The sequence below is a fragment of the Pyrgilauda ruficollis genome, unplaced genomic scaffold (assembly GCF_017590135.1).
Source record: "Pyrgilauda ruficollis isolate IOZ18807 unplaced genomic scaffold, ASM1759013v1 scaffold11, whole genome shotgun sequence".
NCBI lineage: Eukaryota > Metazoa > Chordata > Aves > Passeriformes > Passeridae > Pyrgilauda > Pyrgilauda ruficollis.
In genome coordinates, this window is record NW_024509210.1 from 832,926 (window position 1) to 859,382 (window position 26,457).

Consider the following 26,457-nt stretch of genomic DNA (forward strand, 5'->3'; position numbering starts at 1 on the left):
TTTTAGAAGATGATGGATGGTGGTGGCTCCTCCAGCATGTCCTCCTCCCTGGCCACCTGCTGGGGTGGCTTTTGTATCCCTCTGTGATTCACTCATTCCCAATATTCCACCTGTCCTCTGGAATTTGGGACAAGGTGAGCAGTAAGTGAAGGTGATGGGGTTTATTCTCCTCCTTAGATAACCCAGGGCATGAAAGTGGACTTGGATTTTAAGAGGTGAAACCCAGTTTGCAGTTTGTTTTGGCACGAAGCAGTAACCTTTACCAGGAAGATATTCCACGGGCAATGTCATAAAAGTGAGATTTACATTTGTCTCATCCAAAAGCAGTCATTTCCAAACCAAAACCAACCCATATTTGAATTAAAACTCATCAAGAGTTGTTCAGGAAAGCCAGGAATATTTGTTTCAATATTTGTTACAACAGAGTCAAGCAGTTTTGACCATTCCAAAACTTGGATGCTCCCACAATCTGCCAGGTGGATTTGTTTGGAAGTTGTATAAATTGTGTAAATTCTTGTTCCTGTGCTTGAAGATTAGAAATGATTCTGTATGCGCACATCTCCAATCATCTCTCCTGAGTGAGGTTCACATCCTTTACCTGGTAATTGTTGTGTTTTGTCTCAGCAGAGCCCGGGAAAGATGAGGCACAAAGCCTTTAATGTGATTACAGAGAGCTGTTAAATGTGCATCTCATTATGTGGAGTGTCTGGAGGCCTGGCAGGCTGCCTTCCCCACACAAGCACTGCTTTCCCCTCATGAAGATACAGAAATATTGATCTAAAGATAGGCAATAATTAGCACTAAAGAAGATGTTAGAGGAAGTAGCCCCTGGCACTGTCAACAGGGAATCTTGTTCAGAAGTTGCTGTTGAGCATGAAATCACTGCTGAGTAAAATGAACTGATTTGATCACTAAATGCCCATAGATTATCAATTTGGTGAATTGATTATTTACTCTTTTGTGCCCCTAACTCCCAGTGGCTCTTGTTGTGTCACAGAAAATTCTCAATGGTGGGAGCCACCGTGCCTGGGGCAGGAGTTGGGTTCAGGAGCTGAGCAGGGCAAGGGAAAGGCTTTTAACCATTGGCATCTTCCCATTTATTGAATGGGAAGAGTTAAATTTGTGTTGATTTGAGGAAAACAGAAAATGTGGCTCCTCTTTGGGAGCTTCCAACTGAACTCAAACTGGAAGGAAGTGCAGGAATCTTCATCGAAGTGGAGAGCAATGGAGCTCTGCCCTTTTCTCTACTTGTTTTGAGCCAAAACTTAGGAACTCCTGTCTGGGAGTTCAAAATCAAGTTCTTTTCTCATTCTTGAGCTGCCCTGTACCTGCTGCTCAGGGTGGAATGGCTGGAATCCCCGGAAATGCTCAAGGCCAGTTTGGACAGGGCTTGGAGCAGCCTGGGGCAGTGGAAGGTGTCCCTGCCCATGGCAGGGGTGGCACTGGGTGGGCTTTGAGGGGACTTCCAATGCAAACCATTCCATGGATTTCTGATTCCATGACCAAGGATGAACCTGTGATAACCAAAGTCAGTCAATTCTGAGGTGGGAAGAGGAGGAATTTGTAATAGTCCCCTCCTATGAAAAATTAAGATGCGTGAGCAAAAAGATGGATTTTAATTTCTGCATCTGGACTCAATTTGGAGACTCCTCCTGGGAATCTGGAGAGGAGTTAATGACTCACAATGTGCTTAATTACCTGCAAAGTTACATTGTGCTGAGCAGACGGAAAGTAAGAGTTGGGCAGAGAGCAATGAAAGTTCTTTAGCCAAGACAAAAATCAAAGAGGGGAAGAAGCACTGTGGTACCCCAGATGTCAATGACAAGTCCAGAAGAAAGGTGGATTTGTATAGAATCATAGAATCCCAGTTGAAGGATTTAGTTGGAAGGGCCTTAAAGCCTATCCACTGCCACCTCTGCCATGGACAGGGACACCTTTCCCTGTCCCAGTCTGCTCTAAGCCCCAAAGTCCAGCCTGGCCTTGGGCACTGCCAGGGATCCAGGGGCAGCCACAGCTGCTCTGGGCACCCTGTGCCAGGGCCTGCCCACCCTGCCAGGGAACAATTCCTTCCCAATATCCCATCCATCCCTGCCCTCTGGCAGTGGGAAGCCTTCAGAAGGTAAAGGACAAGGGCAGCAGCTGCCTTGGCTGGGTTTTCCAAGGATACCTGTGCATGGTAAAGTTAGGGATGAGTTTCTGGGCCATAAATAAGTGTAGAAGTTTTGTCGTGAGTGGAAAGAGATTTAAAATGCTCATCAGGAGTCACATGGATAATGTGGCTGCCTGGGTAGGATCACCAACATGGAAAGGTGGTTTTGGTTTGTTTTTATTTCAGGGAGTTAATTCTGCTTTTGCACTGGAGCCACGCTGTTGTTAATACTGGTACAAATCCCATTTTTGAAGCAAGCCTTAGACATGCTACTAATGGGAGCATTTTCTCTTCAGCACCTTTAAAAGTTTTCTAAATGGTGCCATTTATGCTCTGATATCTTAATGTTTTTATGTCCAGGCAGAGACGGGTCTGGTTTTCCTGCACCGAGTTCATTTGCACATCATAATGATCATTTTATGCATTTGTCCTCTCCTTGCATGGGATGAATTTTTAATGTGCAGGCAGAGGGTGACATTTTTATTGCTTTTACGGGCATCAGGAATGCATTTTAAATTCAATTATGTACTGTCTCTGGAAATAGCACACAAGTGACTTGCCAATAAATACATCTCGTGGATTACTGGAAACTAACAGGGACAGTAATCACTGGAGTGACTTCACTGGGCCAATTTTTGTCACTCCAAAAAATACAGGTTAATGCATATTAGGGGGAATAATTCAAGCTTCATATAGACACTGATAAATCAGCATAATTATTTCCGGGAGGAGATGAAAAGAGTTTCTGCAGCTCAATGGAGACAAACTCACTGGGTGCCCCAGCAGCTCAATATGCAATTAGAAATCAGTGTTTTAAAGGGTAGGGGAAGTCAGAAAAGGGCATTCCATGCACTGAACACGAGCTCAAAGAACTCAGGATTTGTGCTGTGGAATTGAGCTGGAGATGAAGACAAATCAGGCTTAGGCTGAAGTGTCCTCAGAGGGATGGTAAAAAATCCTGAAGTTGTTAATAATTGAGCAAATTCCAGCTGACCTGCCGTGAATCACTGTTCTGTTAAGCTGCTGACAAGGAGGGGGAGCAGAACCAGCTGGCCAGAGCACACCAGGAATCAATCAGAATCTGGTTTAACAAGAAAATCCAAACCACTGGAAAAGTGGGAAGATAAAACTCAAAGCAAACTGGGATCTGTGAGTGCAGGCACACACATCCGTAGGCATGGGATTTGTAATGCTTTGTGGGGAGATTAAGGGTGGTGTTGAAAATAAAACAATGTCACTTGAAACAAGTAATTAGAGTGTAAGTCCTTATCCAGTGGAGCTAAATGCAGGAGGAATCAGCATTTGTTTCCAGGGCATGGAGTAATGGAGTGGTTCATGTTTGCAGGGATCATCTGCTCCAAACCCTCCTTTAAAACAGCTGAGCTTGAGCTGATCCCACCACCACCCCAGAGAAATCTGGAGGGAGCAGATGCCCTGTCCACACAGCCTCTTCTCCTCTGCAGCTGTAGGATGGGAGATGTCAGCAGCTCCTGGATCCTCCGATGAAACCAGGATTGCAATCTGGATTTTTCTGTCTGCGCTAATGGGATTTACCCTTCCAAACAACACCAGGAATCCAGCACCTTGTACTCCCCTATGTTCTAGTTTCCAAGTTAAACTGATGTTTCAGTAAATCCCAATCCTTCACAAAGTCTCATGAGGTTCTAGATCTAAGGGACAATGGATAAGGGACAGTGTCCCTGAGCCTCCAAGCTCCACTAGCCCCCACTGGATTTGGATTGGAGAAAGGTAAAAACACCTCTTGATGAGAATATATCCAGCCTTGTGTCCTTGGCTCCCTCATGGACACAGCTCTGCCCCACATGGTGCTGTTCCAGTCCTCTCCTTATTGCTGGAAATGGGACAAAAAACTCAGTTTATGGGGTTTCTAAGTCCACTGGGCTTTGCCTTCCTTCACCTGTAGATGATCTTTGCCACCTGATCTTCCTCCCATGTGGGTAATAACCACTCTGAATCCATATTAAGTGACAAATGTGTTATTCCAATGACACTTAATGGGATTTTGGGGGGATGTTACTGGCAACAACCAATTTTAAATCAATCCTTGTGCGCCCACCCTGGTGCTGCTGCCCTGATCTCCGTGCCTGGTCCACAACTGAGCTGTTGAGCATGTGTGGGCCATTAAAGGGAATTTTGTTAGACATTAATCACCTCAGAGGAGTAAACTGAGTCATTTACAAACATGTGGAATGACCATCAATAAATCAGGAATGACAGGGAAGCAGGAATGGATTTATGGAAGTGCTTTCAACACCTGTTGCTGGCTCCTTTTAACAGTATTTTGACATCTGTCAATGAGTCAGATTTTAATCTGAAGTGCTTCCTTCTAAACACATTGAATGTGGTGGTTTTAATCAAGATGAAATGTGGCCTTGCATAAATCAATGTACAGAAAATAAGATCTGCCAGACAGTCATAATCGTATCATGATGACCTTCTTTCAATGAAAAAAGGAAATAAAATAAAGCTGACTGGCATAAATTATATTTTAAAATCAGTTTTGATGGGCTGGTGGAGCCAGTGTTGGATGAGGATGGGCTCTGGGAATGGCCGGGCTCTTAGATGGTGCTCTGGGAAAAGAGGTGGGGCAGGATATCCTGGATGACATGGCTCAGGGCAAAACCTCAGGACCAAAACTGGGTTCATTTATTTTGGATCCATCTTCCCTGTCCTTTCCCCTTGCCTGACCTCCTCATGGGCTAAAGTGGGGTCAGGTATTCCCTTCTGTTTGCTTCACGTCTGCCACAGAAAGGCTGGGGCAGAAGGAGCGGAGTGGGCAGCTGGTGTCACCTCCCTGCTCCAGCAGGGCCATCCCAGAGCACAGGGCACAGCATTGTGTGCACACAGCTCTGCCACAGCCCCAGGGAGGAGAGCCCCCAGGCTGTGTGGGCAATGTGCTCAGGGCTGGGCACTGCCCAGGGAAGAAGTTGTGCCTCCTGTGCAGGGCAATGGCTGGGCTCAGGCCCTGCCCGTGGCTCTGGTGCCATGGCTGGGCCCCGGAGCAGAGCCTGGGCCCCGCTCTGCCCCTCCCTGCAGCCAGGGACAGCCAGGCCTGAGGGCCCCTCTCAGCTGGGGCTCCTCTCCAGCCTGAGCAGCCCCAGCTCCCTCAGCCTTCCCTGGGCACCCAGAGGCTCCAGGCCCTTGCTCAGCTGTGCAGCCTCCACTGGTCCCACTCCAGGAGCTCCTGTCCCTTTCAGGTCCCTTTGGGGAAGTTTCCCAGAAGAATGTGAAAAGCTGGTGATTCAGAGGATGTTGAAAACATTTACAGCTTATCTTTCTTTTGTATACATGTAATTCTGAAGGCAGAAAATGATGGTGATCTCTGTGATATGTTCATTTAATGGGGGTGGTTAAAAGGAGGACGCAGCGTTCCAGCAGCAAACAGGGCTGTGCTTGGACAGGGTGTCAGTGGCTCCGTGAAAAAGAGATGATTATGATGCTGTCAAGTGCAGCAGAGATCTCCTAGACACAAGACTCCTGCCTTCATTTGGTCTTGGATATGATGTAAACACCCAATTTGGAGGAAAGAGAGATAACAGACCACGCATGCAAATGTCGCTTGTCCCTTATTTACACTCACTGCGATTTTGACACATTGACCAGTGTTAAGGATCTCTTATGAGGCACACTATGAGAATCAGTCCAAAAAATCTTTTGTTTTCTACCTTGTGTGAGGTAATGGTCTTTGTTTGACTTCATTCTGGTTTTCCAGGGTTGCAAGGCCAGGCTTGGAGCAGCCTGGGATAGTGGAAGGTGTTCCTGCCCAAGGCAGGGGGTGGCACTGGATGAGCTGCAAGGTCCCTCCAAACCCAAACCATCCTGGGATTCTGTGGTTGAATCAAGAAGCAGAAAATTGCCTTGGTGCACCCACTCTGGGTCTGTCCAGAGGTTGAAGGGTGAGGTTTCATTTCCCATGAAATGTCCTAGACAAAGGGGAAAAAATGCAGGAGAAAATCTCTTTGACAGCAAACTGTTTTGAAGAGGTAATTACAGTGCAAGCCAAAGACAATTTAATTTCAGCTGTATTGCAAATGCAGGATCATAAAAATCAGTGTTCAGAGCTATGAAGCTTTGCATGACAGCTTTTGTCTTTAATCACCAGTGTATTTATATCAAACACAGGGTGGCCAGATGGACCAGGGCAGTGATTGTCCCTCTGTGCTGGCCCTGCTGAGGTCTGGGATTCTGTGATGCAACTGTTGGAAAAGCTGGGTGAGTTGGAAGGTGGAAAAGTTCTACTTTGGGACTGCAGGTAGAATTTGATTTCCAAATATGAGGAAATGCCACCTGCTAGATCCAAAATCATCCCATACCATCCTCCAAGGATTCCAGCAGGAGCAGGTTCCCTAAGGCTCAGGAGCAGCAGAGTGAACCCTTTGCCTTGAGATGAGCAACCAGACCTGTGCCTGCCCAAACTTCACTGAGGTTTCCAGACTGGCTGCTGCTTCTGCTGAGCCTTGGTAGCTCTCAGGGAGCAATTGTCCTTTTCAAGATGAATCATCCTGGGTAAATTCATGTGCAGTGGGAGGAGGGGGTTCACGTACCTGCTAATTACTCTCCCTTCCTCTCATTCTGACATCAACAATGGAATTTTTCTTTTAAATCCGTCCCATCTCCCCGGTGACTGCCGCAGGAGATGCAGTAGGAGGGCTCTGTGTGATAAAGAACCCCTGTCAGGGAGAGGCAGGGATTGACAGAGCAAGGCAAAATACTCCTCCAGAGTTCCTGCTCTGCTTATTGAACACAAACAGAGCCTGGGCCAAAAGAGGGCCCCTGGAAGTGTTCAAAAAACACACAGATGTGGTGGGTAGGCATGGGTTAATGATGGATGTGGCAGAATTGGACTCTGGTCTTGGAGGTCTTTCCAGCCTTTCTGATCCTTTTGAGATCATTTCAGGCTCCCCTCAGGGACACTGAGAGTTCTGGTCTCATGATGTCAGCAGATCCCTTGGTATCCTTTCAGCACAAGAGGGAAAAATGCAATTCTTGGCACTTGCTTTGCTTCAGTATTTGCTCATCAGGGATAAGATCAGTTCTGCTTCTTTCCTGTTTTCCTGTCTGTAGTAGGGCTTAGGATATAAACAGATCCCTGAAAACAAATATCCCACAACTTCTTTTCAGGATTTTATTTCCCTGATAAGGGGTATGTAATGAGTGGCAGAGCATTCAAACTGTGGCTGTTCCATTTTCACCCTCTCCAAAATGAGTAATTGTGAATTGTTTATTACCTGTGTGGCCATAGCACAGCAGACAAATCATCTGCAGCACCTGCAGAGCAAATCTCTCTTCCTGAGACTTCTGCTCCATAAGGTGCTTCCAAGGCCAACCCAAAGTGAAATTAATGTGAATGTGAGTGGCTGTCACCCTCCCTATCCCTTCCTCCTGGTTCGCTAATATTCTTTGAGCTGTGTCCTGTTCTGGGCCCTCACAGCAAGAGAGTTCTGGAGGGGCTGGAGTACGTCCAGGGAAGAGAATGGAGCTGGGGAAGGGTTCAGGTTGAATAGCAGCAGGAGTTTCTGCATGGAAAGGGTGCTCAGGCCTTGGCAGGGGCTGCCCAGGGAGCTTTGGAGTGCCCATCCCTGGAGGTGTCCCAGGAAGGGCTGGAGGTGGCACTCAGTGCTCTGGGCTGGGGACAAGGTGGGCATTGGGCACAGCTGGGACTCCATGTGCTGGCAGGGATTTTCCAGCCTCAGGGGTTCCATGAATCCAAGTAAAACATATGGGAAATTGCTACAGGACAGCCAGCCTTGACTTAACAATGACCTGTGTGACTGGGGAAAGACTGAGGTTTTTTGAGAAACAGATACACCTTTTCTAAAATTAATTTCTGCCACTTCTCTTGTGGGTACTATGAATGAAAATAACCAGCAGCTGATAATTCAAATTATATTTCTTAATCTGACAGAAAAGTGGAATTATCTTTTGATGGAGCAGTTTGAAAAACAAAAGGAATGTACCTGGGAGGGTGGGCAGGCCCTGGCACAGGGTGCCCAGAGCAGCTGTGGCTGCCCCTGGATCCCTGGCAGTGCCCAAGGCCAGGCTGGACTTTAGGGCTTGGAGCAGCCTGGGACAGTGGAAGGTGTCCCTGACATGGCAGGGGTGGCACTGGGTGGGCTTTAAGTTCCCTTCCAATCCCAGCCACTCTGATTCTATGAGGTGATGCCATGATCCTGATGGAGCCAGCATTCCCTCCCTGACACAACAGTGGGAGGCTGCCCATACAGCTCCAGTTGTCCAAAACACCATTTTTTGGTGATATCCCAAATCCAGGATCAGCTGGTGCTGATCAGATGTAGCCTTTGTTCTTTTGGAGCTGAGACAGAGCTGTAGGAGCATCCCAAGTGTGCTAAAGAAGGACATTTGCATTTTTCAGCCTTTATTCTAGTTGGGTGGCAAAAAAAAAAAAGTTTCAGGGAACTCAGACAGCCTTAATTTCCTTTTACTGGAGTGTTGGAGTCTGGAGCTCTGCTTACTCCAGGCACAGAGCAGTGACAACAACTGCAATTGTGATGGTGCCAAGCAGCAATAAAAGAGAGAGGTTTTGTTCCAGGCTTAACCCAGGAGAAACATCTGCCACCGACCTGGATGAGCACCCTCACTGAACACCCTTCAAAAGTTTGGGAATGAGTCTTGAAAGGGATTTAGAGAGTGAATGGTTGCTTTTGTGTCCTGGAGGCAGAGCAGAGCCAGGAGCCCTGCGGGCTGTGGTGTCAGAAGATAAATGTCCTTGTTGGAGCTGGCAGCGCCGCCACCGAGCGCGACCGAGGCTGCAAACAACACCTTGGGCCACAGCCAGCATTGCTTGAAACCCTTGCTGCTTCCTCCAGGAGCCATCCCGTGGGATGGATCACAGGCATGAGTCCAGCATGGATCATAGGCATGAATCCAAGCGTGGCTAATGGTGATGTTGCTTCCACCTGGAAGTTGAGAGCAGCTTGGTGGCTGCATCCCCAAGGATGGAGCCACGACCTTTCCCACCTCCTTTGGGTTGTGCATATCCCTGCTCCTCCATGGGGACAGGGAGTCAATCCAGGGATGTTTCAGCACAGCTGCTTTCCCTGAGTTTGGCAGCTGGTGCTGGGCACGTTGAGCTTTCTGGGAAAATGTGTCACGTTTGGAGCCAGGCAGAATCGCTCCAGACAGGGAGCAATTCCCCACGGGAAATTCTCCTGGGTCCAGACACTGCCATCCCTGCACAATGTTCCGTGGCTGAGCAGTGGGGAATGCAGCCAGGAGAATGTCACCTCTCCTCCTGCCCCTGCTCACTGTCCAGGGTGTAGGGGTGGGTGGCTGGAGAAGGTTCCTCATCCCATTCCCTGCCATGGCAGTCTCACTCTCCTGATAAAATGTTGTTTGTGGTTGGGTTAAAATCAGCCAGTTTATTGCATTTTCTGTTAAAACTCAAATCCTGGAGCTGGGGTCTGCTTTGCCTCCTTGCTTGCTGGCTCTGTAGGGTGGCCTGGATCCTCCTGAGGATCCTATAAAATGGACATAAATAATTTGCTATCCATACATTTTAACACCCATATCACCTTCAAGAACTTAGAGGAGCCGAGGGGCTGCAGGTGGGCAGGAGGTCAGTTGTGAATAGCTCTATTCCATCCCCAGCTGGATTCCACAGCCTCATCCAGGGAGTGGATTCAGGGCAGGTGGAGAAATTACTGCTCATTAAGTGGAATAAGAAGCAGCTGGAGAAGGTCCCTTATAAGAACTGGGTAAGCAGAATAGATGGGAGTTCTATTGTGTTGGGAGAGGTTGGTGAGTTGGTCTTCTTTCCTCTATAATTGAATTCCAATCTGGAAAAAAACTTCCAAGGTCATCAAGTCCAGCTTTTCCTGGGCAAAGTGAGAGATGGTTATGGAACAAGAGAAACATGTGCTTCACTTGTGCTGCAGGTAGGGAGAAAAGTCACAAGTTTCAAACTTTGCTGAGGGCTTTCATATTACATACCAGAATATCTGTTTTGCCAGCTGTAGCACTGTTACTGTCTGGAGTGGGTGTTTAAAAATCTTCATTATTGATGGGATTTAAGGAGCAGTGGGAGGAGAACTTGGTGGAGAAGGTCTGGGTTTGTTTGACCCTGCTCTGTTGGGCAGGACAATTGTTCCTTGAACAGCTGGAGCAGTGTTTGCTGCGATTTCTTCCACCCTAAATACATCCCAGCTTAAGGGCTGAATGTTTGCCCTTCTATACCTTTTTCACACTGTTGCAGAAAGGAAAATACAATTTTCCTGCCTCTTGCTGTGGTGATCAAAGATTCCCTGGGAGATTTTCTGCTCCCATTTGCCTCCCTCCCATGTGTTTTCCCACTTGGAGCAATTTGTAGCTCAGTTGTTATGCTCAAGGCTCTCCCTGGAGTGCTGAGACTCCATTTGCCTTTCAGGGCAAGTACCCACCTGGAAATAGTCATGGAAACACTCCTTTTGTACACAAGCCCTTCAATAATCCAGGCAGTTCTTGGAGGGAATCAAGACTCTGTTTTATGAGTCCATTTAATAGTGTCCTGTGGAGAGCAAAGGGAGGTTTTTATTGAACTCAAGAATCAAGTCTTGCTCTCTTGTTATCAAAGAAACTCAAATATTTGTCTGTTTTGTCACTTCTGGCTGTTCAGGGGAATTCTGGCCTGCCATAAACCCCCCTAAATCTGGGATTTTGATGGTGTAATTCCATGATGTGTTTGGAGTTTGTTTTGTCAACAAATTGCTTTTCCTGTTATTTGCTCTATTGCAGAGTTGAAGTTCTAGGCTTTTCTCATGGTAAGAGTTGGAATTTAAGAACTTAGGTCCCATTTCCCTGTTTTTTTTAATGGATTTGGTCTACAAAAGATGCCTTTCACTATCCTTCCTTGGATTTCACAGCATAATTATCCATAAAAAAATACCCTGTGGTGAGTTCCCTCCAATTTGGGAGTTTAAGGTTGCAAAAATCTGGCCATTTGACCACACTAAAATCTGACCACTTGTCCAAGGCTGTTATCTTCTCCCATGAGTTCATTCCTCACTTGGGAATGCTGGAATTGATGTAATGAATTTTCATTTTATGCTTAGGCCTGGCTGTCACAGGATTCCTGTCCAGTTGTTTGCTTGCTCCTGTTACAATGTGGGCCCACGTGCTCCCAGTAATAAAAATGTTCTTCCTAAGGGAAAAAAAGCTGTTGTTGAGAGCATGAAAGGTGATATTTTTCTGCATTTATCAGCCCAGATTTGTCTTATCATTAGATAGATTCAGCTGAAACTATTTTTTTAAGTTAAAAGGAAGGGTAAGTGATCAGAGAATAATTTAGGTTGAAAAAGACATGAAAGATCAAGTCCAGCTGTTTCCTCAGCACTGTCGATCCCCACAGTGCCCCATATCCCCAGGTTCCATAGCTCTTAAACCCTTCCAGGGATGCTGTTTCCACTTGGGCAGCCCCTGCCAAGGCCTGAGCAGCCTTTCCATGCAGAAATTCCTGCTGCTGTCCAAGCTGAGCCTCCCCTGGCCCAGCCTGAGGCCCTTTCCCCTTGTCCTGTCCCTGTTCCCTGGCAGCACAGCCCGACCCCCCCTGGCTGTCCCCTCCTGGCAGGGAGTTGTGCAGAGCCACAAGGTCCCCCCTGAGCCTCCTTTTCTACTTAAATTCCACCCAGTGCCACCCCTGCTATGTCAGGGACACCTTCCACTGTCCCAGGCTACTCCAAGCCCCATCCAGCCTGGCCGTGGGTACTTCCAGGGCTCCAGGGACAGCCACAGCTGCTCTGGGCCAGGGTGTATTTTGGATTAAATTTTTGTTGTGTCTGTGTGTTTCCTTCAGCATCACCTGGGAATATTGATGGTTCTCAGGTTTTTATGGACAAGAGATGATGGGAAACCTGAGTACTGCCAATCACAGGCTGGTTGAGGATGGGAGAGACATCTGGAGTCCTCTGGTTCAGGTTGCCATGGACCATGTCCTGATGGCTTTTGGGTCTCTCCAAGGAGGACAATTCCACAGCCTCCCTGGGTGGGCTGTAAGGCAGTGGAGATACAGCTTCAAAGTAAGGATACTCTCCAGAGCTTTGGAGGCCCAAACTCATGTCCCCATCCTGCTCCAGACTGATTTAGGTGCAGTCCTGTGGACTCTGGCTCAGGGGGCTCTTTATGGCTGCATCACCTGCTCATCGCAGCCTGGCCTGGGCAGCCTTTGCTGAGGGAATTACTGCCAAACAAGAGATAAAGTCACCTTTTTGGCTGAAGAAAAGCTACAAATGTGGCTGTCAAACCACCTGGGAAGTGTTCAGAAACTCCCTGAGGGCTTGGATGGGGACTCAGTGCTGCAGAGTGCTCTGCCCTCTGTCCATCCAGGTGTGATTTCACTCTTTTATTTGGGGCTGCTTGGAGCTGATCTTCCCTGCCCTGTTTTTGGGTTGCATTTTATTTCTGGGAGGCTGAAGAAGAGCAGGAAGGAATATGACTGAGCAGGTTTGTGGCACACAGGAATTCCAGTGGATCCTGAATGGATCCTGTTGCAGTAAGAAAAATCATAAAGGAAGTCCTCATAAAGTCAGGCTTTCTCTTAAAATCGGTGGCTGGCCTTGTCAAGCTAGCCCTTTGCAAGTTCCCACGTGAAAGCAATCCTGTGATGATGTGTGAACAGTTTGTTAGCATAACAATCTATTCCTGGGTGAAAAACAACCAGCACCTGTATAAACTGGTTTTACACCATTAGATAGTTTTCATTTTTCTGTCTCTCACAAACAACTTTTCCTGCGTGTACACACTGAGAGTTTGAGTGACTAATCAATACAGAAAAACAACTTGTTAATAACCAATCAAGTAATTGGTAAGAAAGCTACTAACCAATTAGAGCCCTGCACAAGGTCTGTACAACTGTATAAAAGGAGTTATGTGAATAAAGATGGGTCTTTTTCCACCATGAAGAAAATGGAGTCCTGTGTGATTTATTCCTGTAGATCCCTAGTTGGTTACTAGTTTTACGGGTGGCTCTCCAGAGGTTTATTCCAGTGATCTCCCACCATCACCAAATCCATCCTGGTTGCTAGAAAAGAAGCAGCTTTCCATGATATCTTTTTCCTGTTCAGCCCCAGACCATGAAAAAAAAGTCCCAGGAAGACAGAAGGGAGGGAAGCAGCTGGATGTGTGCCCTGTCTAAAGGGATCCATTAATGGAGATTTCTTTTGTATTGCAGTGTTCCCACATTCCAGAGCCTTCCCGAGGAGATCCTCAGTAAGCTTGCAGATGTTCTGGAAGAGGTAAGAGCTTTCAATGTTGGGATTTCATGAGCTCAGAACCTTCTGCTGGCAATATCCAGTCTCTTCTTTTTCTCCAAAGAGCAGCTCCCCAGTTTGGCAGCCATCAAGGCCATGAGAGGCGTTGTGAGGAAAATTAATCCAGTTTTGTATAGGGTTCATATATTTTTTTAATTGGATTTTTATCCAATTGAGGAGTGAATCAATCATTTCGTGTGGTGTCCAGAAGGGAATGAGCTTCTCCAGCCTCTGTATGAGTGGTGGGGAGGAGGGGAATGTGAAAACCTGGTCTCATTTCAGATTTGATGGGACAGTTATGTTGGAGGGTGTTTTAAAGGTGTTGTGGAAAAGGTGCTCTGGGAAGAGTTCCAGAGGTGTTGAGATGTTGGGGTGGAGTTGGGCTTTAACTGGGGTCTCATTAGGGTCAGGCTTTTCATAAGTCTATTCAGAACAGCAAAGAAATCACCCACAAAACACCAAAAAAAAAAAAAAAAAACAAAAAAAACCTACAAGCCCCCCAAAATGCAAAAAAAACCCTAATTTGCACCATACCAAAAAAGCCCCAAACATGCCCAACCTTGCCTCATGAACAGATGTGAAATGGATGTAAAATATTTGGGTCATATCACAGTTTCCCCCTATATTTTATTCCCAAAACACTCCCTTCTGGGCCTGAGGAATTCAATATCCCACAAAGTCGTTAATAAACCCTTCCACAAGGTGATTTAAATGCAGGGAATGAATGTGTGGCAGTAATTTATTTCATTCCTGCTGGCTTTTCTTCATCCACGCCTCTCCATCAGGGAAGATGTGCCCGTGGATTTGGAGGAAAAAGCGCTGCTGACGTGGGAGTTGATTTGAATTCCTTTTTTTCTGAGCTTTGCTGGGGTGTTGTTCCTTCTCTGCCTTTTTTAGTGCCCAGATAAATTCTGTGGCTCCAACAAATCAGCTGTTTGTCACCCTGAATAATTGCATATTCACAGATAAGCTTTATTCCCTTTACTGCCAGGGAATGCTCTGATTTAAGGAAAAAAAGAATATGAATTTCCTCTGCTGTAAATTCCATCTGCCTATCTCAAAACCCCACTCCCAACCAGAATTTCTTGGATCACATCACCAGCATTAAGCTCCTTATCAAGAGTTAAGGAGGAGAATAAAGTCTATAAAACTTTTCCAGAAACACTTTAAGTTTTGTGGCAGCTGGGGAAAAAATTCTTAATAAATATCAGTGAAGAAATTAGGCATGAAAGCAGCATTTATGGGCAATAAATCTGGATTGTTAGGGTGGATGCTCCCAGTTTTTCTGTTTGGAATGAATGTTATTTTTTCTGGGTTTGTCTTGGATTGAATAGGATGTGTTTTGCATAAATTAAAAATGAAAAATCACTCTCAAATCTTTGTTTTTAGATAGAAACTCCCACCTGGCTAGAGCCCCCTTTCTGTAGGTTACACCTGTGAAGTACTGAAAGACCCTCTGGATCATGAAATTGCTAATATTACGTGGAAAAACATGTCTGGTGACCCACACAGGGATTATCTGGGTGGCACCAACATTGCCAATAATTTCAGTCATAATGGATAATCTCATTTAGCAAATGAAATTAAAATGCTGAAGGGAGCAGGATGGGGAATCTGTTCCTGGCATGGCTGAGGAGTGGGATGAGCTTTTGGTGGGCATGGGCAGTGCTCAGAGATCTGGGCTGGCTTTTCCTCCTCTTCCTCTTTTCCCCCCTTCATTTTCATTTGGGTTTTGTGGCACAAAATCAGGATTTCTTTCCTGTCCTTAAGTTGTTTCACATTCTGGCACTGCTTTTCCTCTTTAAGGTTCTTCCCTGTGCCATTCAAATGTAAAACTTTTAGGATTTCCATCTCAAATCAGGTGTTCAGGTACTGATAGATGTAATGAAGGTTCCTTGGCCTCTTCTCCTCTGAAGCCACTTCCAGGTACTCATGATTTTGTAATTTTCCATTTGATCTCAAATTCTTCATTGTGCCTAGAGCTGATTCTTCTAAATTTTGTTCCCCAGCTCAAAATTCCTAGTCCTGTTCCAAAGAAGGATCCCTTTGCCTGGATGTCAGGGATGGAGCTGTCACCTGCATGAACATCTGGCTGAGCTCCACTGAATTGGGGTTTTCAGGGAAGGGGAAAGAAGCAGGAACTCAGAGAGCTGGGGCAGCTGGAGTAACTAATCCCACACTGGTTTGGGTTGGAAGGGACACTAAGGATCATCCCATTCCACTCCTGCCATGGGCAGGGACACCTATTGTCCCAGGCTGCTCCAAGCCGCAGAACTCAAGACAGCTTTGACATTTGTGTGTGTGTATTTATGGATTATTGCTGGATGTATAGAAATTTGAAGTGCTCCAGGCCAGGCTGGACAGGGTTTGGAGCAGCCTGGGATAGTGGTAGGTGTCCCTGCCCATGGCACAGGGATGGATTTTAAAGTCCCTTCTAACCCAAACCATTCCAGGATTCCCTGACAATACTTTATAACACGTTGAAATATGTAATATTTATCTATCATGGTTGTGGTATAAATAGGTATTTAAATATAATCATGGCTAATTGCCCTAAATCCAGCTGTAGAGCCCTTGATTAACTCATCCTGGGTTAACAGGAGAGCAGCCACAGCTTGGCAGTGCTGGGAATGCCATCCCACATCTCCCAGTGTATGTTTTGGGAATTCTTTCACTGGAAGCATTAATATTCAGAATTTTAATTTATTTGAATACACTACTGAGATCCAAGTGCCAGTGATGTGTTTCCTCCAGCCCCAGGCTGGCTCTCAGTGAATCCCTGGGCAAACAGCAGAGTCAAACTGAGGGGAGAGGCAGAGAAATGTGCTGAACCCCACAGGCAGAGGCTGCCAGAGATGGAAACTCTTCCTGCCACCCTGGGTGCTGAAATCTGGGATCCCAGCTCCTGTCTGCAGCCACTTCAGCAGCTCAGTTTGTGTGCTGAGTGTCACTTGCCAGCCTTTGTCTTGTTCCTTCCTTTCATTTTAATTCCAATGAAAGACTGAATTTCAAAATGTTAAAAAAATTAAAACATAACCCAAAATTCTTCCTGGTTGTTTGTGGAGCTCCTGTTGTGGCTCCTGGTGGAGAGTGGAATCTTGGTGGAGATTTCAGGCTTAAGTCAGCTTTCAGGGCTGTCCTGGGCCTTCCCAAGCATCCTTTCTGCTCCATGCTGCCCAATTAGTATGGATCAGATGGCCTTGGGATGCCTCTGGTTAATTAACAGAGGCTGAACACAGTCCTCCCTTTGTGGGATTGTGTGGCAACAGTGAATAGGAGAGGGAAAATGTGCAAAATTAATTAGCTTTCCACAGAATCTGTGGTTTTTAGGCTTGTTTAGGAGTGAGGATGGCTCTTGGATAAAGGGAATCAGGTTCCTGGTCTGTCCTGCAGGCTCTGCCAGCACCAAGGCAGCTATTGATGTGATACAGAGCCAGAAATCAGATTTGAGGGAGAATCCAAAATAAACAGGGAAGAGTAAAAGGTTTTGGTTAAGAAAAATATATTAGTGTTATTATTGATATTTTTTCATCAAAGTAAGCATTCTGGGGAGTGTTCACTGGAGGAGCTGTGGGATAGGGTAGTGCTGCCTGTGGGGGCATCAAATCAGCTTCAGTCATGACTGACTCCATCACAAATGGACAAAATTTTGACTCGAGTTGTATTTCCTTTAATTTTTCAAATGGTGCTCATGAGAATACAGCTTTGAGTTTGCAGGTGCACCAGGAAATAAAAGCTTTTTGGGGAAGAAAAGCGTTAGAAAATAAAATGCAGCTGGAGAAACTGGAGTGCAGGAATACAATGGAGTCAGTGGCAGGAGCTGCTCTAGCTTTGGATTGGGATAAAATGTGTTGTTTGGAGTCAAGTTTCCTTTTGATTTTCTTTAATGTGGGCACAGATCACATGAAGGGAATTAAAAATAATCTCCTGCTTGTGTTAGCACAGGAAAGGAGTTCAGTATCCCCTGGTTTCTGTGGGTTCTTGTCAGGACTGTGGTCATCCCTGTGTCTGTTTATTGCTCATTCTCTGCTCTCCTGCAGTGGGAGAAATGGGGCAGGATTTGGGGTTTTTCTTCCCCAGTTCTGCAAAACTTATAGTTAAAAGGTGATGCCAGTGGAGAAAACTTTCGGGGCTCTGCTTACCTCCTAATGTCCCAATATCCCATCCATCCCTGCCCTCTGGCAGTGGGAGCCATTCCCTGTGTCCACTTCAAGTCTTCTGGTGGGACCTGCTGGGTGTTTGTGTCAGGTGCAAGGAGCAGCTTTTGGCCTCTGCCAAACTCACCTTTCAGGCAGGGAAGGGTGTTCTCTTTTTAATTGAGATTTATGAAATTAATTTAGAAACCTCTCTAGAAGCAGATTTTTTGTTCAGGCTGAAAATCCCAGTGGTATCAGAGGGATCTTTTTCCAGAGCTTTCCATGCAAAGCTGGATTCCTCTGGAGACAGGGGAGTTTATTAACATCTCATTTACTCTCAGAAGTCCCCCTGCTCTTGTCTGTGGGCTCCTTTGCTAAACCCCAAGCAGAGGAGCTGGGTTGTTGGTTCTCTTTCAAGTGTGTGTTGTAAAATCCACTGGACTTAAGCCAGAGCACCCCAGTTAAGGAACTGCATCTCTTCCAACTGTCCAAAGCACATGGATGCATGGAATTCTCCATGAGAATCCCAAGGACACTCAGAAGGATGGGAGTTGTAAGATTTTTCTCAGCTATCAGAGAAGAAATTGTTCCCTGGCAGGGTGGGCAGGCCCTGGCACAGGGTGCCCAGAGCAGCTGTGGCTGCCCCTGGATCCCTGGCAGTGCCCAAGGCCAGGCTGGACAGGGCTTGGAGCAGCCTGGGATAGTGGAAGGTGTCCCTGCCCATGGCAGGGGTGGGAATGGGATGATCCTTAGTGTCCATTCCAACCCCAGCCATGCTTCCTCCAAGAGAGTTCTGTAGTTCCCTGTTTTCCAGCACTTTTCCAGCTTTTCCCCATTCCTTGGGCACCTCATTCTCCTCAATCAACCTCCCAGTGGTGGGAAAAGCCACTCCAGCAGTGCCATGGTCACCAGCAGGACATGTGGCAAAGGCAGCATCAAACAAACAAACTTCCCCAAATTTGCTTCATCCCAGGATTTATTTTCTTTAATTTATTATTATTATTTTTGGCATTGGTGCATGGAGTGGATGATCAGGTTTTCAGTAGTCACTGATAAAATGTTAATTTCTGAATCTGCCCCTCTCAGGTTATGCAGGTGTTGGGATTTAAATATTCCCTGTTTCCAGTTGGGTTCAACCTATCTGGGAGATTTTTTATTTATGCTCTGTAAGCGGATTCTCCAGCTGATCCATCACTGTTATGAAAGAAAGGAAAAAAAAGAAAAACAAAACATTTTTTGCTGTAATCTTAGATATTTTCCAGGGTTTCACAGATATGAAAAGGAAGGATTTAAGCAAATCCATAATTTGTTATTTGCCCTGGTGGATTTGCAGGCTCTATTAGAGACACACGTGATGGATGTGGATTTTTCATGGCACCTGGGACAACAGAGAGGTCACAGGGGAGAACTCAGGAGCTCCAAGTTGTCTCTTCCCTGATCCAGCCTTGTTCCTAATTTCCCAGTATCTGTTTGTTTACTGTTCCCAGTTCCCAGAGGCTCTACAGCTACCCTGGGACAAGGAATCCATAGAATCTGCTTTTCCAGGCATTTCCTTTCTTGTGGACAGGTTGGGACTGATGGGTTGGTGGCTGTCCTTCACTTCCTGGGTGGAGAAAATGGAATCAATTAAGTCTGACTGAAATGTAATTAAAATTTGGGCACTGGGTGGGGTTTACTGTGGTGGAGGTGGCTGAGCTCAAGCCCCTCTTCCCAAGCAGTGCTCCTGGCAGCCCAGGCTGAGTGATTTTTAGGACAGATCTCCCCATGGATGAGGTTCCTGTTTTATGCTGAGGGCTTTGCTTTCAGTGCTGGACTCTTTCTGAGAAGCTTGGAAGGAGACCATCTGGTTCTTTGGTTTTTTGGGCATCTCCTCTTGGGAATTCGTTCTGCAGTTTCCAAAATTCCCTAATTCTCACCCACATGTCTCTGCTTACAGCCATGTAAGGGCTAATTTTGGTGGGAATGAACCCCAGAATGAAAATCCAGCCTGGTGCTTACTCAAAAATATTCCATTATTTCCACCCTTCAACCCTGAAGAAGTTAACACAGACAATGCCTTTTTGTCTGTAAAAACAGGGGGAAAATGCAATCAGCAATTATATTAAGGAAAACCTAAATATTAATTACCCTGATGAATGTTTTCCCTTTGATTCCAACAGTTTCCCTGCTGGTTTTTCCCATAGTGTTGCCCACAGTGACACCTGCTGGAATCTGGGATGATGTTGGCTTGCAGGTCCTCCTGAGTCTTGCCAGGCATTAATTAGGAAAAAATGAAGGGAACAATTTGAGGTCATGGAGACACCTCTGGCCACTCAAGGAATGGCCACCAGGCTTGGAATGCTGGGAATATCAGCTGGAGATCCTCCATCCACGGGATCAGTTGTTCAAACCCAGCTTTAAAGCTAAGATCAAACATGAAGATGGGGAGAGCCTCTTCCCATCCCCAGACCTCCTCAAAGTATGGTAGTGTCCTTTTCCAGGGAATTTATTTCCCTTGAGAAATGAGATTGCTCACACTTGAGGGTTTGTGCCTCTCTGGTTTTAAACATCGCCTCAGAGGCCTTGGGGATGGATTTGAAGCTCCCCATACTCAGGGTGGTGTTTTCAATGTCTGGGTTGTAATTATAGAAATTGAAAAGAGTCCTTTTGATAGCAAAAGCCATTTCTTAATCCATGGAATGGGCTGTTGGCAGCTTTAAGCTGCTGCTGTCCCAGGATTTTTCCTGTGTGGGATGGGAGCCCATCTCCATTGGGGTCAGACTCCTGTGCTTGTAAATCCAAATGGCCATTTCCCAAATTCCTGCAGAGAAAGCCATGCAGAGTAGAATTCAGAGTTTAAAAAAGCCCTGGTGAAGGAATTTTTGGGATCATTGTGTCCTTGCCTGGTAAGGAAAGGGTCAGCTGTGCTTCGTGCTAAAAATCTGACCTAGATTACATTTCCCACCCTTGCCCTAGTTTTGTGGGGTTTTTTTTTGTTTTTTTGGGTTTGTTTTTTTTTGTTTTTTTTTTTTTTTTTTTTTTTTTTTTTTTTTAAAAGAGGGATTAAAAAAACAAAAAAAAATGGAATTTTTTTTTTTTTTTTTGTTTTTTTTTTTTTTTTTGTTTTTGTTTTGTTTGTTTGTTTGTTTTTGTTTTGTTTTTGGGTTTTTTTTTTGTTTTTGGGGTTTTTTTTTGTTTTTTTGGGTTTTTTTTTTTTTGTTTTTTTTTTTTTTTTTCAGGGCCTGTATAAGAGATGCTCCAAAAATATTTGCTCTAAAGCACAAAATAGCTGGGAAAAGTCCAATATTTCTGAGTGGGGTCATTGCACGAGAGATTGATGGAAGTGTTGCTGCTGCAGGGGCAGTTGTTGACATGCTTCATCCTTCACAAATCTCAGCTTTTACCATCTTCTGAATTCAGGATGTGATTTCTTTTTTTTTTTTTTTTTTTTCCTCACACCTTCCTCTTTAGTTACTACTTGCTGCTTTAATAAATATATTTGGTGCAGACATTTGATCTTACGGAAGTGTGATTCACTTCCAGAATTCCTTGTTGAGCAGACTGGGAATAGAGGCTGAGGTTGTGTCATGTGGGTTGATAAAATTCTGCATTTTTTGTACCTTTTGGGGAATTGATGAGAGAAATCAAGGGAAAAGGAGGATATTTTCCAGCAAGAGCCAAAATCCATGGGGATATAACAGGGAATATGAACTGAGTGTTTAATTCATCTGCCAAACTCAGGGCTGGTAGTCACCTGAGCAGAACCCTCAAAGTGGAAGCAACTGGTGAATTCAGGGTTTTAAACTGGGAAAATTACCTGTTCCAGTAAAAATCTATTGAGGATGAATAAATCCACTGCTTTTCATGATTTCCCTTCCAGTAAAGTTGGTCTCCAGTGATAATTTGGAGTGCATTTTCATATGGAGATGTAGAGTCTCCTCTTCAGTCTAGACCACAAAAAGAAAGTACATTTCATAGCAGGTGACTGGCAAAGTGGCTGAATCTATTGAAGTAATGTGCATTTTTTTATTCCTCATGATCAATTCTGAAATGAGTTTGGATCCTGGTGGCAATGCAAATACCTGGGGTGAATAAGCATGCGAAATTTGGAGGAAATGAAGGAAAAGAAATGAAACAAATGTGTTGATTTAAGTTGTTTACTTCCAGTTTCATTTTGGCAAGGAATTGATTCCCATTCTAATAACTGTGGAACAGACCTGCGGATTTAGGGAGGGCAACGGGATTTCTACACACATTCTTCCATTATGATGAGGGAAACAAAATCAGAGCTGTTTGGGAAAGGACTGAAGGGCAGCTTTTCTTGCATGTCAATAAAATTTAATTAAACCCCCATGGACTTGAGGTGCTGGTGATTGGAGACGGGTTTTGTGGTGCAGTGCCATGGTGGGGTTCTGTTTCTGGTTGGATTTCCTCTAAGTTCCGGTGTGTAATGTCCAAAGGAGACTGGGAATGTCATGGAATTATAGAGATTTCAATCATTCAAAAGCCTAAAATTACATTAATGTGACTGGCCCAGGGCACACCAAGCCTTAATTTTTTTTTTAATTGTATTTTTATTTTCGCTGAATTTTATTGCTTGGTAATTTTTACTCAGGGTGACTGATGAATTGATTCCACTCTGTTGCCTGGGGATCCTTTTTCTAATTACTGATTCTCAGCTAATTCTTCACATTTCACAGTCATTATCTGTGAATCTGGTATTATTTAAATTCCTAAGCAAAGCCTTTTGGGGTTTTGACCCCAATTTGTGGCTTGATCTGCAGCCTAATCCCACTACTGCCTTTTACCCAACTAGTTTATCTGTTATCCCCCCAGGAATAAATCCTTTTTTTTTCCCCCCCATATCAGCTCATCTTTTTTTCCTGGAAAATCTTTTTGCTACACTCCTCTCCCTTTTCTCCTGACCCCAAACTGCTCTCACCCTCTGTCATCTCTGTGCTCTCTTAATCCTTGAACTCTTTGAGTTCTCCCTCTTGATCTTTGAGGTTGGTCTTGACCTTTTGCCTCTGAACTTCCCAGCTTTCTCAGCATCCTCGACCTCCCCACATTCCTGTTTCTTCTCAGCAGGCAGTCCTTAAAAAAGAGCAAAGTTTGAAGCACAACAGATCCTCCCCCACACAGGCCAGCTCCTGCACTCCAGCCAGTGCCAAGGGCATTCCAGGAATGGCAGAAGGGAGGAGCTCCTGGCCCTTTCCATCTCGTGTACCTTCCCTTTGGGAAGCCGGAACCCTGGGCAGCATTTGCCAAACATGGTCCCTTATCCATCTTGTTGCCTTTTAATTATCCCTGAAAATTGCATTCAGCAATTGGGATGAAGTTCAATAGAATGGAAAAGAAAGGGGATAAAACCACAGCCAAAAGGAAAATGTCATGTTTTTCATGACTAGGAGATGAACCCATTGAAGTTTATCCCTGGTTCATGTCCCTCTCCTTAGTACTGCTTTAGTACTGGTTTAGGGGGATTCTGAGATGAGCTGTGTTTGTTCTATGGCAAACCTAATAAATCCTCTTTGATAGCTCACAAATGCTCCTAATTATCCACTGTTAATTGGCATGGGGAGAGTTTTGTGAAGGTTAGGTATTCAGGTGTAAAGACCTTGACTTTGGTGGCGTAAAAGGAAACGAAACTGCTCAGCTGTGTGCTCTGGGTCATGGAAGTGCCAGAGATCTGGAGCTGCTGCTTCTTTCCCTGAGAGAAGTCAACCTTCAGGCAGCTTCTGCATTATCACAACAGTACTATATTGTTTACAGCTCAATGCAAAAGACTTGAGTTCCTGGTGGAAATTCAGCCTGGGTTTCAGGAACAGCAATTTCACCTGAGGAGTTGTCAGAGTTGGAAAAATCACAGTTTGGAGATGGTCTTTTGCTCTAAATTGGGATGTGTTGAGTTTCTCTCTTCCACAGTTCCCATTTGTATGACTTTATTCCCATCTCCTCTTGTCCCAGCAGGTCAGCTGGGAGAGGGCTGAGTCCAGCTCAGTTTGTGGAAGTTTTTTTGCCTTTGAGACACTGAAATGGGAGGAGGTTTTGAGAAAAAGGAAGAGCAGGAGGGTGCCAGCCATATCTCCTTCCCTCTTGCTCACTTTAAGCACACCGCAAGGCGCAGCAGTGCCAAACACCAAAAGAAACAACCAGAAATTAAAGCAATCATTTAACCAAAGATCTTCAAATTAGGAACATTTCTCACATCTTTGCACTTCAGGAACAGAAGAGCCCTGTTGTTTATCCCCTTTGGTTTATCCATTTAAGTGTGTATCCCACAGATTAGGTGGAGGCTGTACTTGCTTTAGCTTCAATGAAATAGTTTTTAAATATCCTTTTTTTACTGTCCCCATACATCCTTTTAGATTCCTTTTCCCTGGAGCAATCCCTGTTCCCGAGTCCTCAGCAGCACAGATTATATCTTGATATAACACAGATTTCACCTTGTTAAGGACAGATGAACTCATTGTGGGGAGTCATCTCTTAAATCATAGTTTAGTTTTAAGCAGTTTAAGCAGTTACTCTTGGGGAGTTGGATCAATAATCCTCATGTGTCCCAACTATGCCCAACCCTAGAATTCCAGGATTTGTATTATTCCAGAAGCTGAGCTGCGTCCATGCACAACCAGGCCCTTAGGAGGTGTATTAAGAGCCTTGCTCAGAAATGGTTTTGTGGAAATTGGAAGCAGCCTATAAAAGCAGAAGGCTGCAAAATTGGAGAGGACAGCCAGAATGTCCAGCTCATTCCCAGGAGTGTTTTCCTCAGCCCATTAAGGAGCCACAGTGAATCAGTGCAGAAGAAAGGTTTCCCAAAAGGATTAGACAGAGAGACAGGCTCCTGTCACTGTCACAGCACAGCTTTTGCCCTAAGATACATACTCAGAGTGCTGGTGGGATATCAAAGAGCTGTATCTTTAAGGAGGAACAGTAAGTTTGTAATGCATCAGTATGAAAAACAAAAACAGTGCTGCAGGACATTGCAGGTCAGTTAGGGCCAGCTGAGTGAAAATGACAGGATCATGGAATGGTTTGGGTAGGAAGGGACTTTAAATCCCATCTAGTGCCACCCCTGCCACGGGCAGGGACACCTGCCACTGTCCGAGGCTGTTCCAAGCCCTGTCCAGCCTGGCCTTGGGCACTGCCAGGGATCCAGGGGCAGCCACAGCTGCTCTGGGCACCCTGTGCCAGGGCCTGCCCACCCTGCCAGGGAACAATTCCCAATATCCCATCCATCCCTGCCCTCTGGTAGTGGAAGCCATTCCCTGTGTCCTGTCTCTCCACCCCTTGGAAATAGTCTCTCTCCATCTTTCTTGTAGGCTCCCTTCAGGTCCTAGAAGGTCACAATGAGGTCCCCTTCCTCATCTCCTTTCTCAATTCTGTGTTCCGTAATTGTCATGGAATTAAGGGCATGAGTTAACCCTCTCTTCCCCTCATCATTGCATCTTCCTTGTGTTTTAATTTCCCACTTGTTGCCCTCTAGTTAAGCTGCTGCTTGGGTCTTGAGATGTCTTATGTGTCAAAAATTAGGGATAAAAGAGGAGAGTACCACAAAAACATAATCCTCCCCTCTGGCTATTTCAAGCAACAGCGTTTTTAGATAATCCCTGGGAGTAGGACACCCTGTAAAACCAGGAAACAAATCTGTGTGATTCTTAAGGAGTTCAGTAGAGAAGACTGATATTTACCTGCTTGGTTTTCCAGCATTTTCAGCAAATAAATATATTTTTTTCCATTTTATTTTGTTTGCATACCTGTTGTCATTTTAGGACATTTAAGGCAGCAAATCCTGAAGAGGAAAAATAAATCTTCTAAAAGCTGCTTCTGTTGGAGTTTTACTGACAGTTCTGTGAATATTTTTTAAAGCGCCAGCAAAATAACATGTTTAGGTTATTTTTATTTTATTTTAAAAACACCCTGGGTGCAATGGGTGGGACATGGAGAGCTGTCATCAACCCTGTGTTGCTGTCGCTGGTTTTTGTGGTGCAAACCCAGCTCCAGCTTTGAAGTCCTTGTTTCAAAGCCACCTTTGTGCCTCTGCTCCCCTGAGGGGACCTTTGGCGCCCGTGGAGCATTCCAAACGCCCCATTTCCCACCTTTTCCCAAACATTCCCAGCATAAACACGGCAGTCAGAGGCATCCAGGGGGAGGAAAAATGAGCTTTTCTCAAGTTTAACTGTTGGGTTGGTCTCCAGAGTGGAGGTTTCTCCCTGAGGCCTGATCCAGCTCAGACATCTCATTTTTAGTCAAGGATTCCTCACAAGGCCTGGGCAGGCTCTCAAACATCTCAATTTTAGTCAAGGTTTCTCCATGAGGCCTAATTGAGGTTTTTTTCACGAGGTCTGATCAAGATTTCTCCACACAACCTGGTCAGCTCTCAAACATCTAGTTTTTGGTTGAGATTTCTCCACAAGGCCTGGGTGGGATCTCAAACATCTTGTTTTCAGCTGAGGTTTCTCCATGAGGCTTAATTGATATTTAGTCTGTGAAGCCTGGTTGAGCTCTCAAGCATCTAATTTTTAGTTGTGGTTTCTCCATGAGGCCTGGTCAGGCTCTCATTTTTGGGACAGACATCTCATTTTTGCTGGTATTTGGGAGCAGAAGCTCCAGTTGAAGTTTGTGACTGATCAACCAAGCTCAGTGGGCCAAAGTCCTCAGCCAGATTTGAAGGTCTGGAGTTGCAAAGGGTTTTTGTGTGGAGGGTGAGATGTTGTGTTGGGGACAAAGAAATTAATCACACATTTAACTGTTCTGAGATGGATGGGTTGGGCTGGTCTCTGAAATATGGTTTGTACATTGCTTTGGGTCCTGTATCTGTGGGAGATTTTCATTCTGGGGAGCACTGTGAGTCAAAAAATGAATTTATTGACAAAATTTGGTGCTGTTGGGCCCCACTGTTCCTAATTTTGTCCATTTTCAATGTAAGTTGGTC

General features: G+C 45.3%; 1 protein-coding gene across 3 annotated transcripts in view; it reads left to right on the plus strand.

The window, feature by feature from the left end:
* Positions 1-26,457, plus strand: part of PRKG1 (protein kinase cGMP-dependent 1) — a 353,067-nt gene that overhangs the window by 233,440 nt on the left and 93,170 nt on the right. For all 3 annotated transcript variants that reach the window (XR_005955720.1, XM_041474557.1, XM_041474547.1), the window contains exon 5: positions 13,332-13,395. Coding sequence is in view for 2 of the 3 variants with exons in the window: in XM_041474557.1 (XP_041330491.1) it covers positions 13,332-13,395 (64 nt within the window). In the remaining variant the exon portion in view is untranslated. The remainder of the gene's footprint in view (positions 1-13,331; positions 13,396-26,457) is intronic.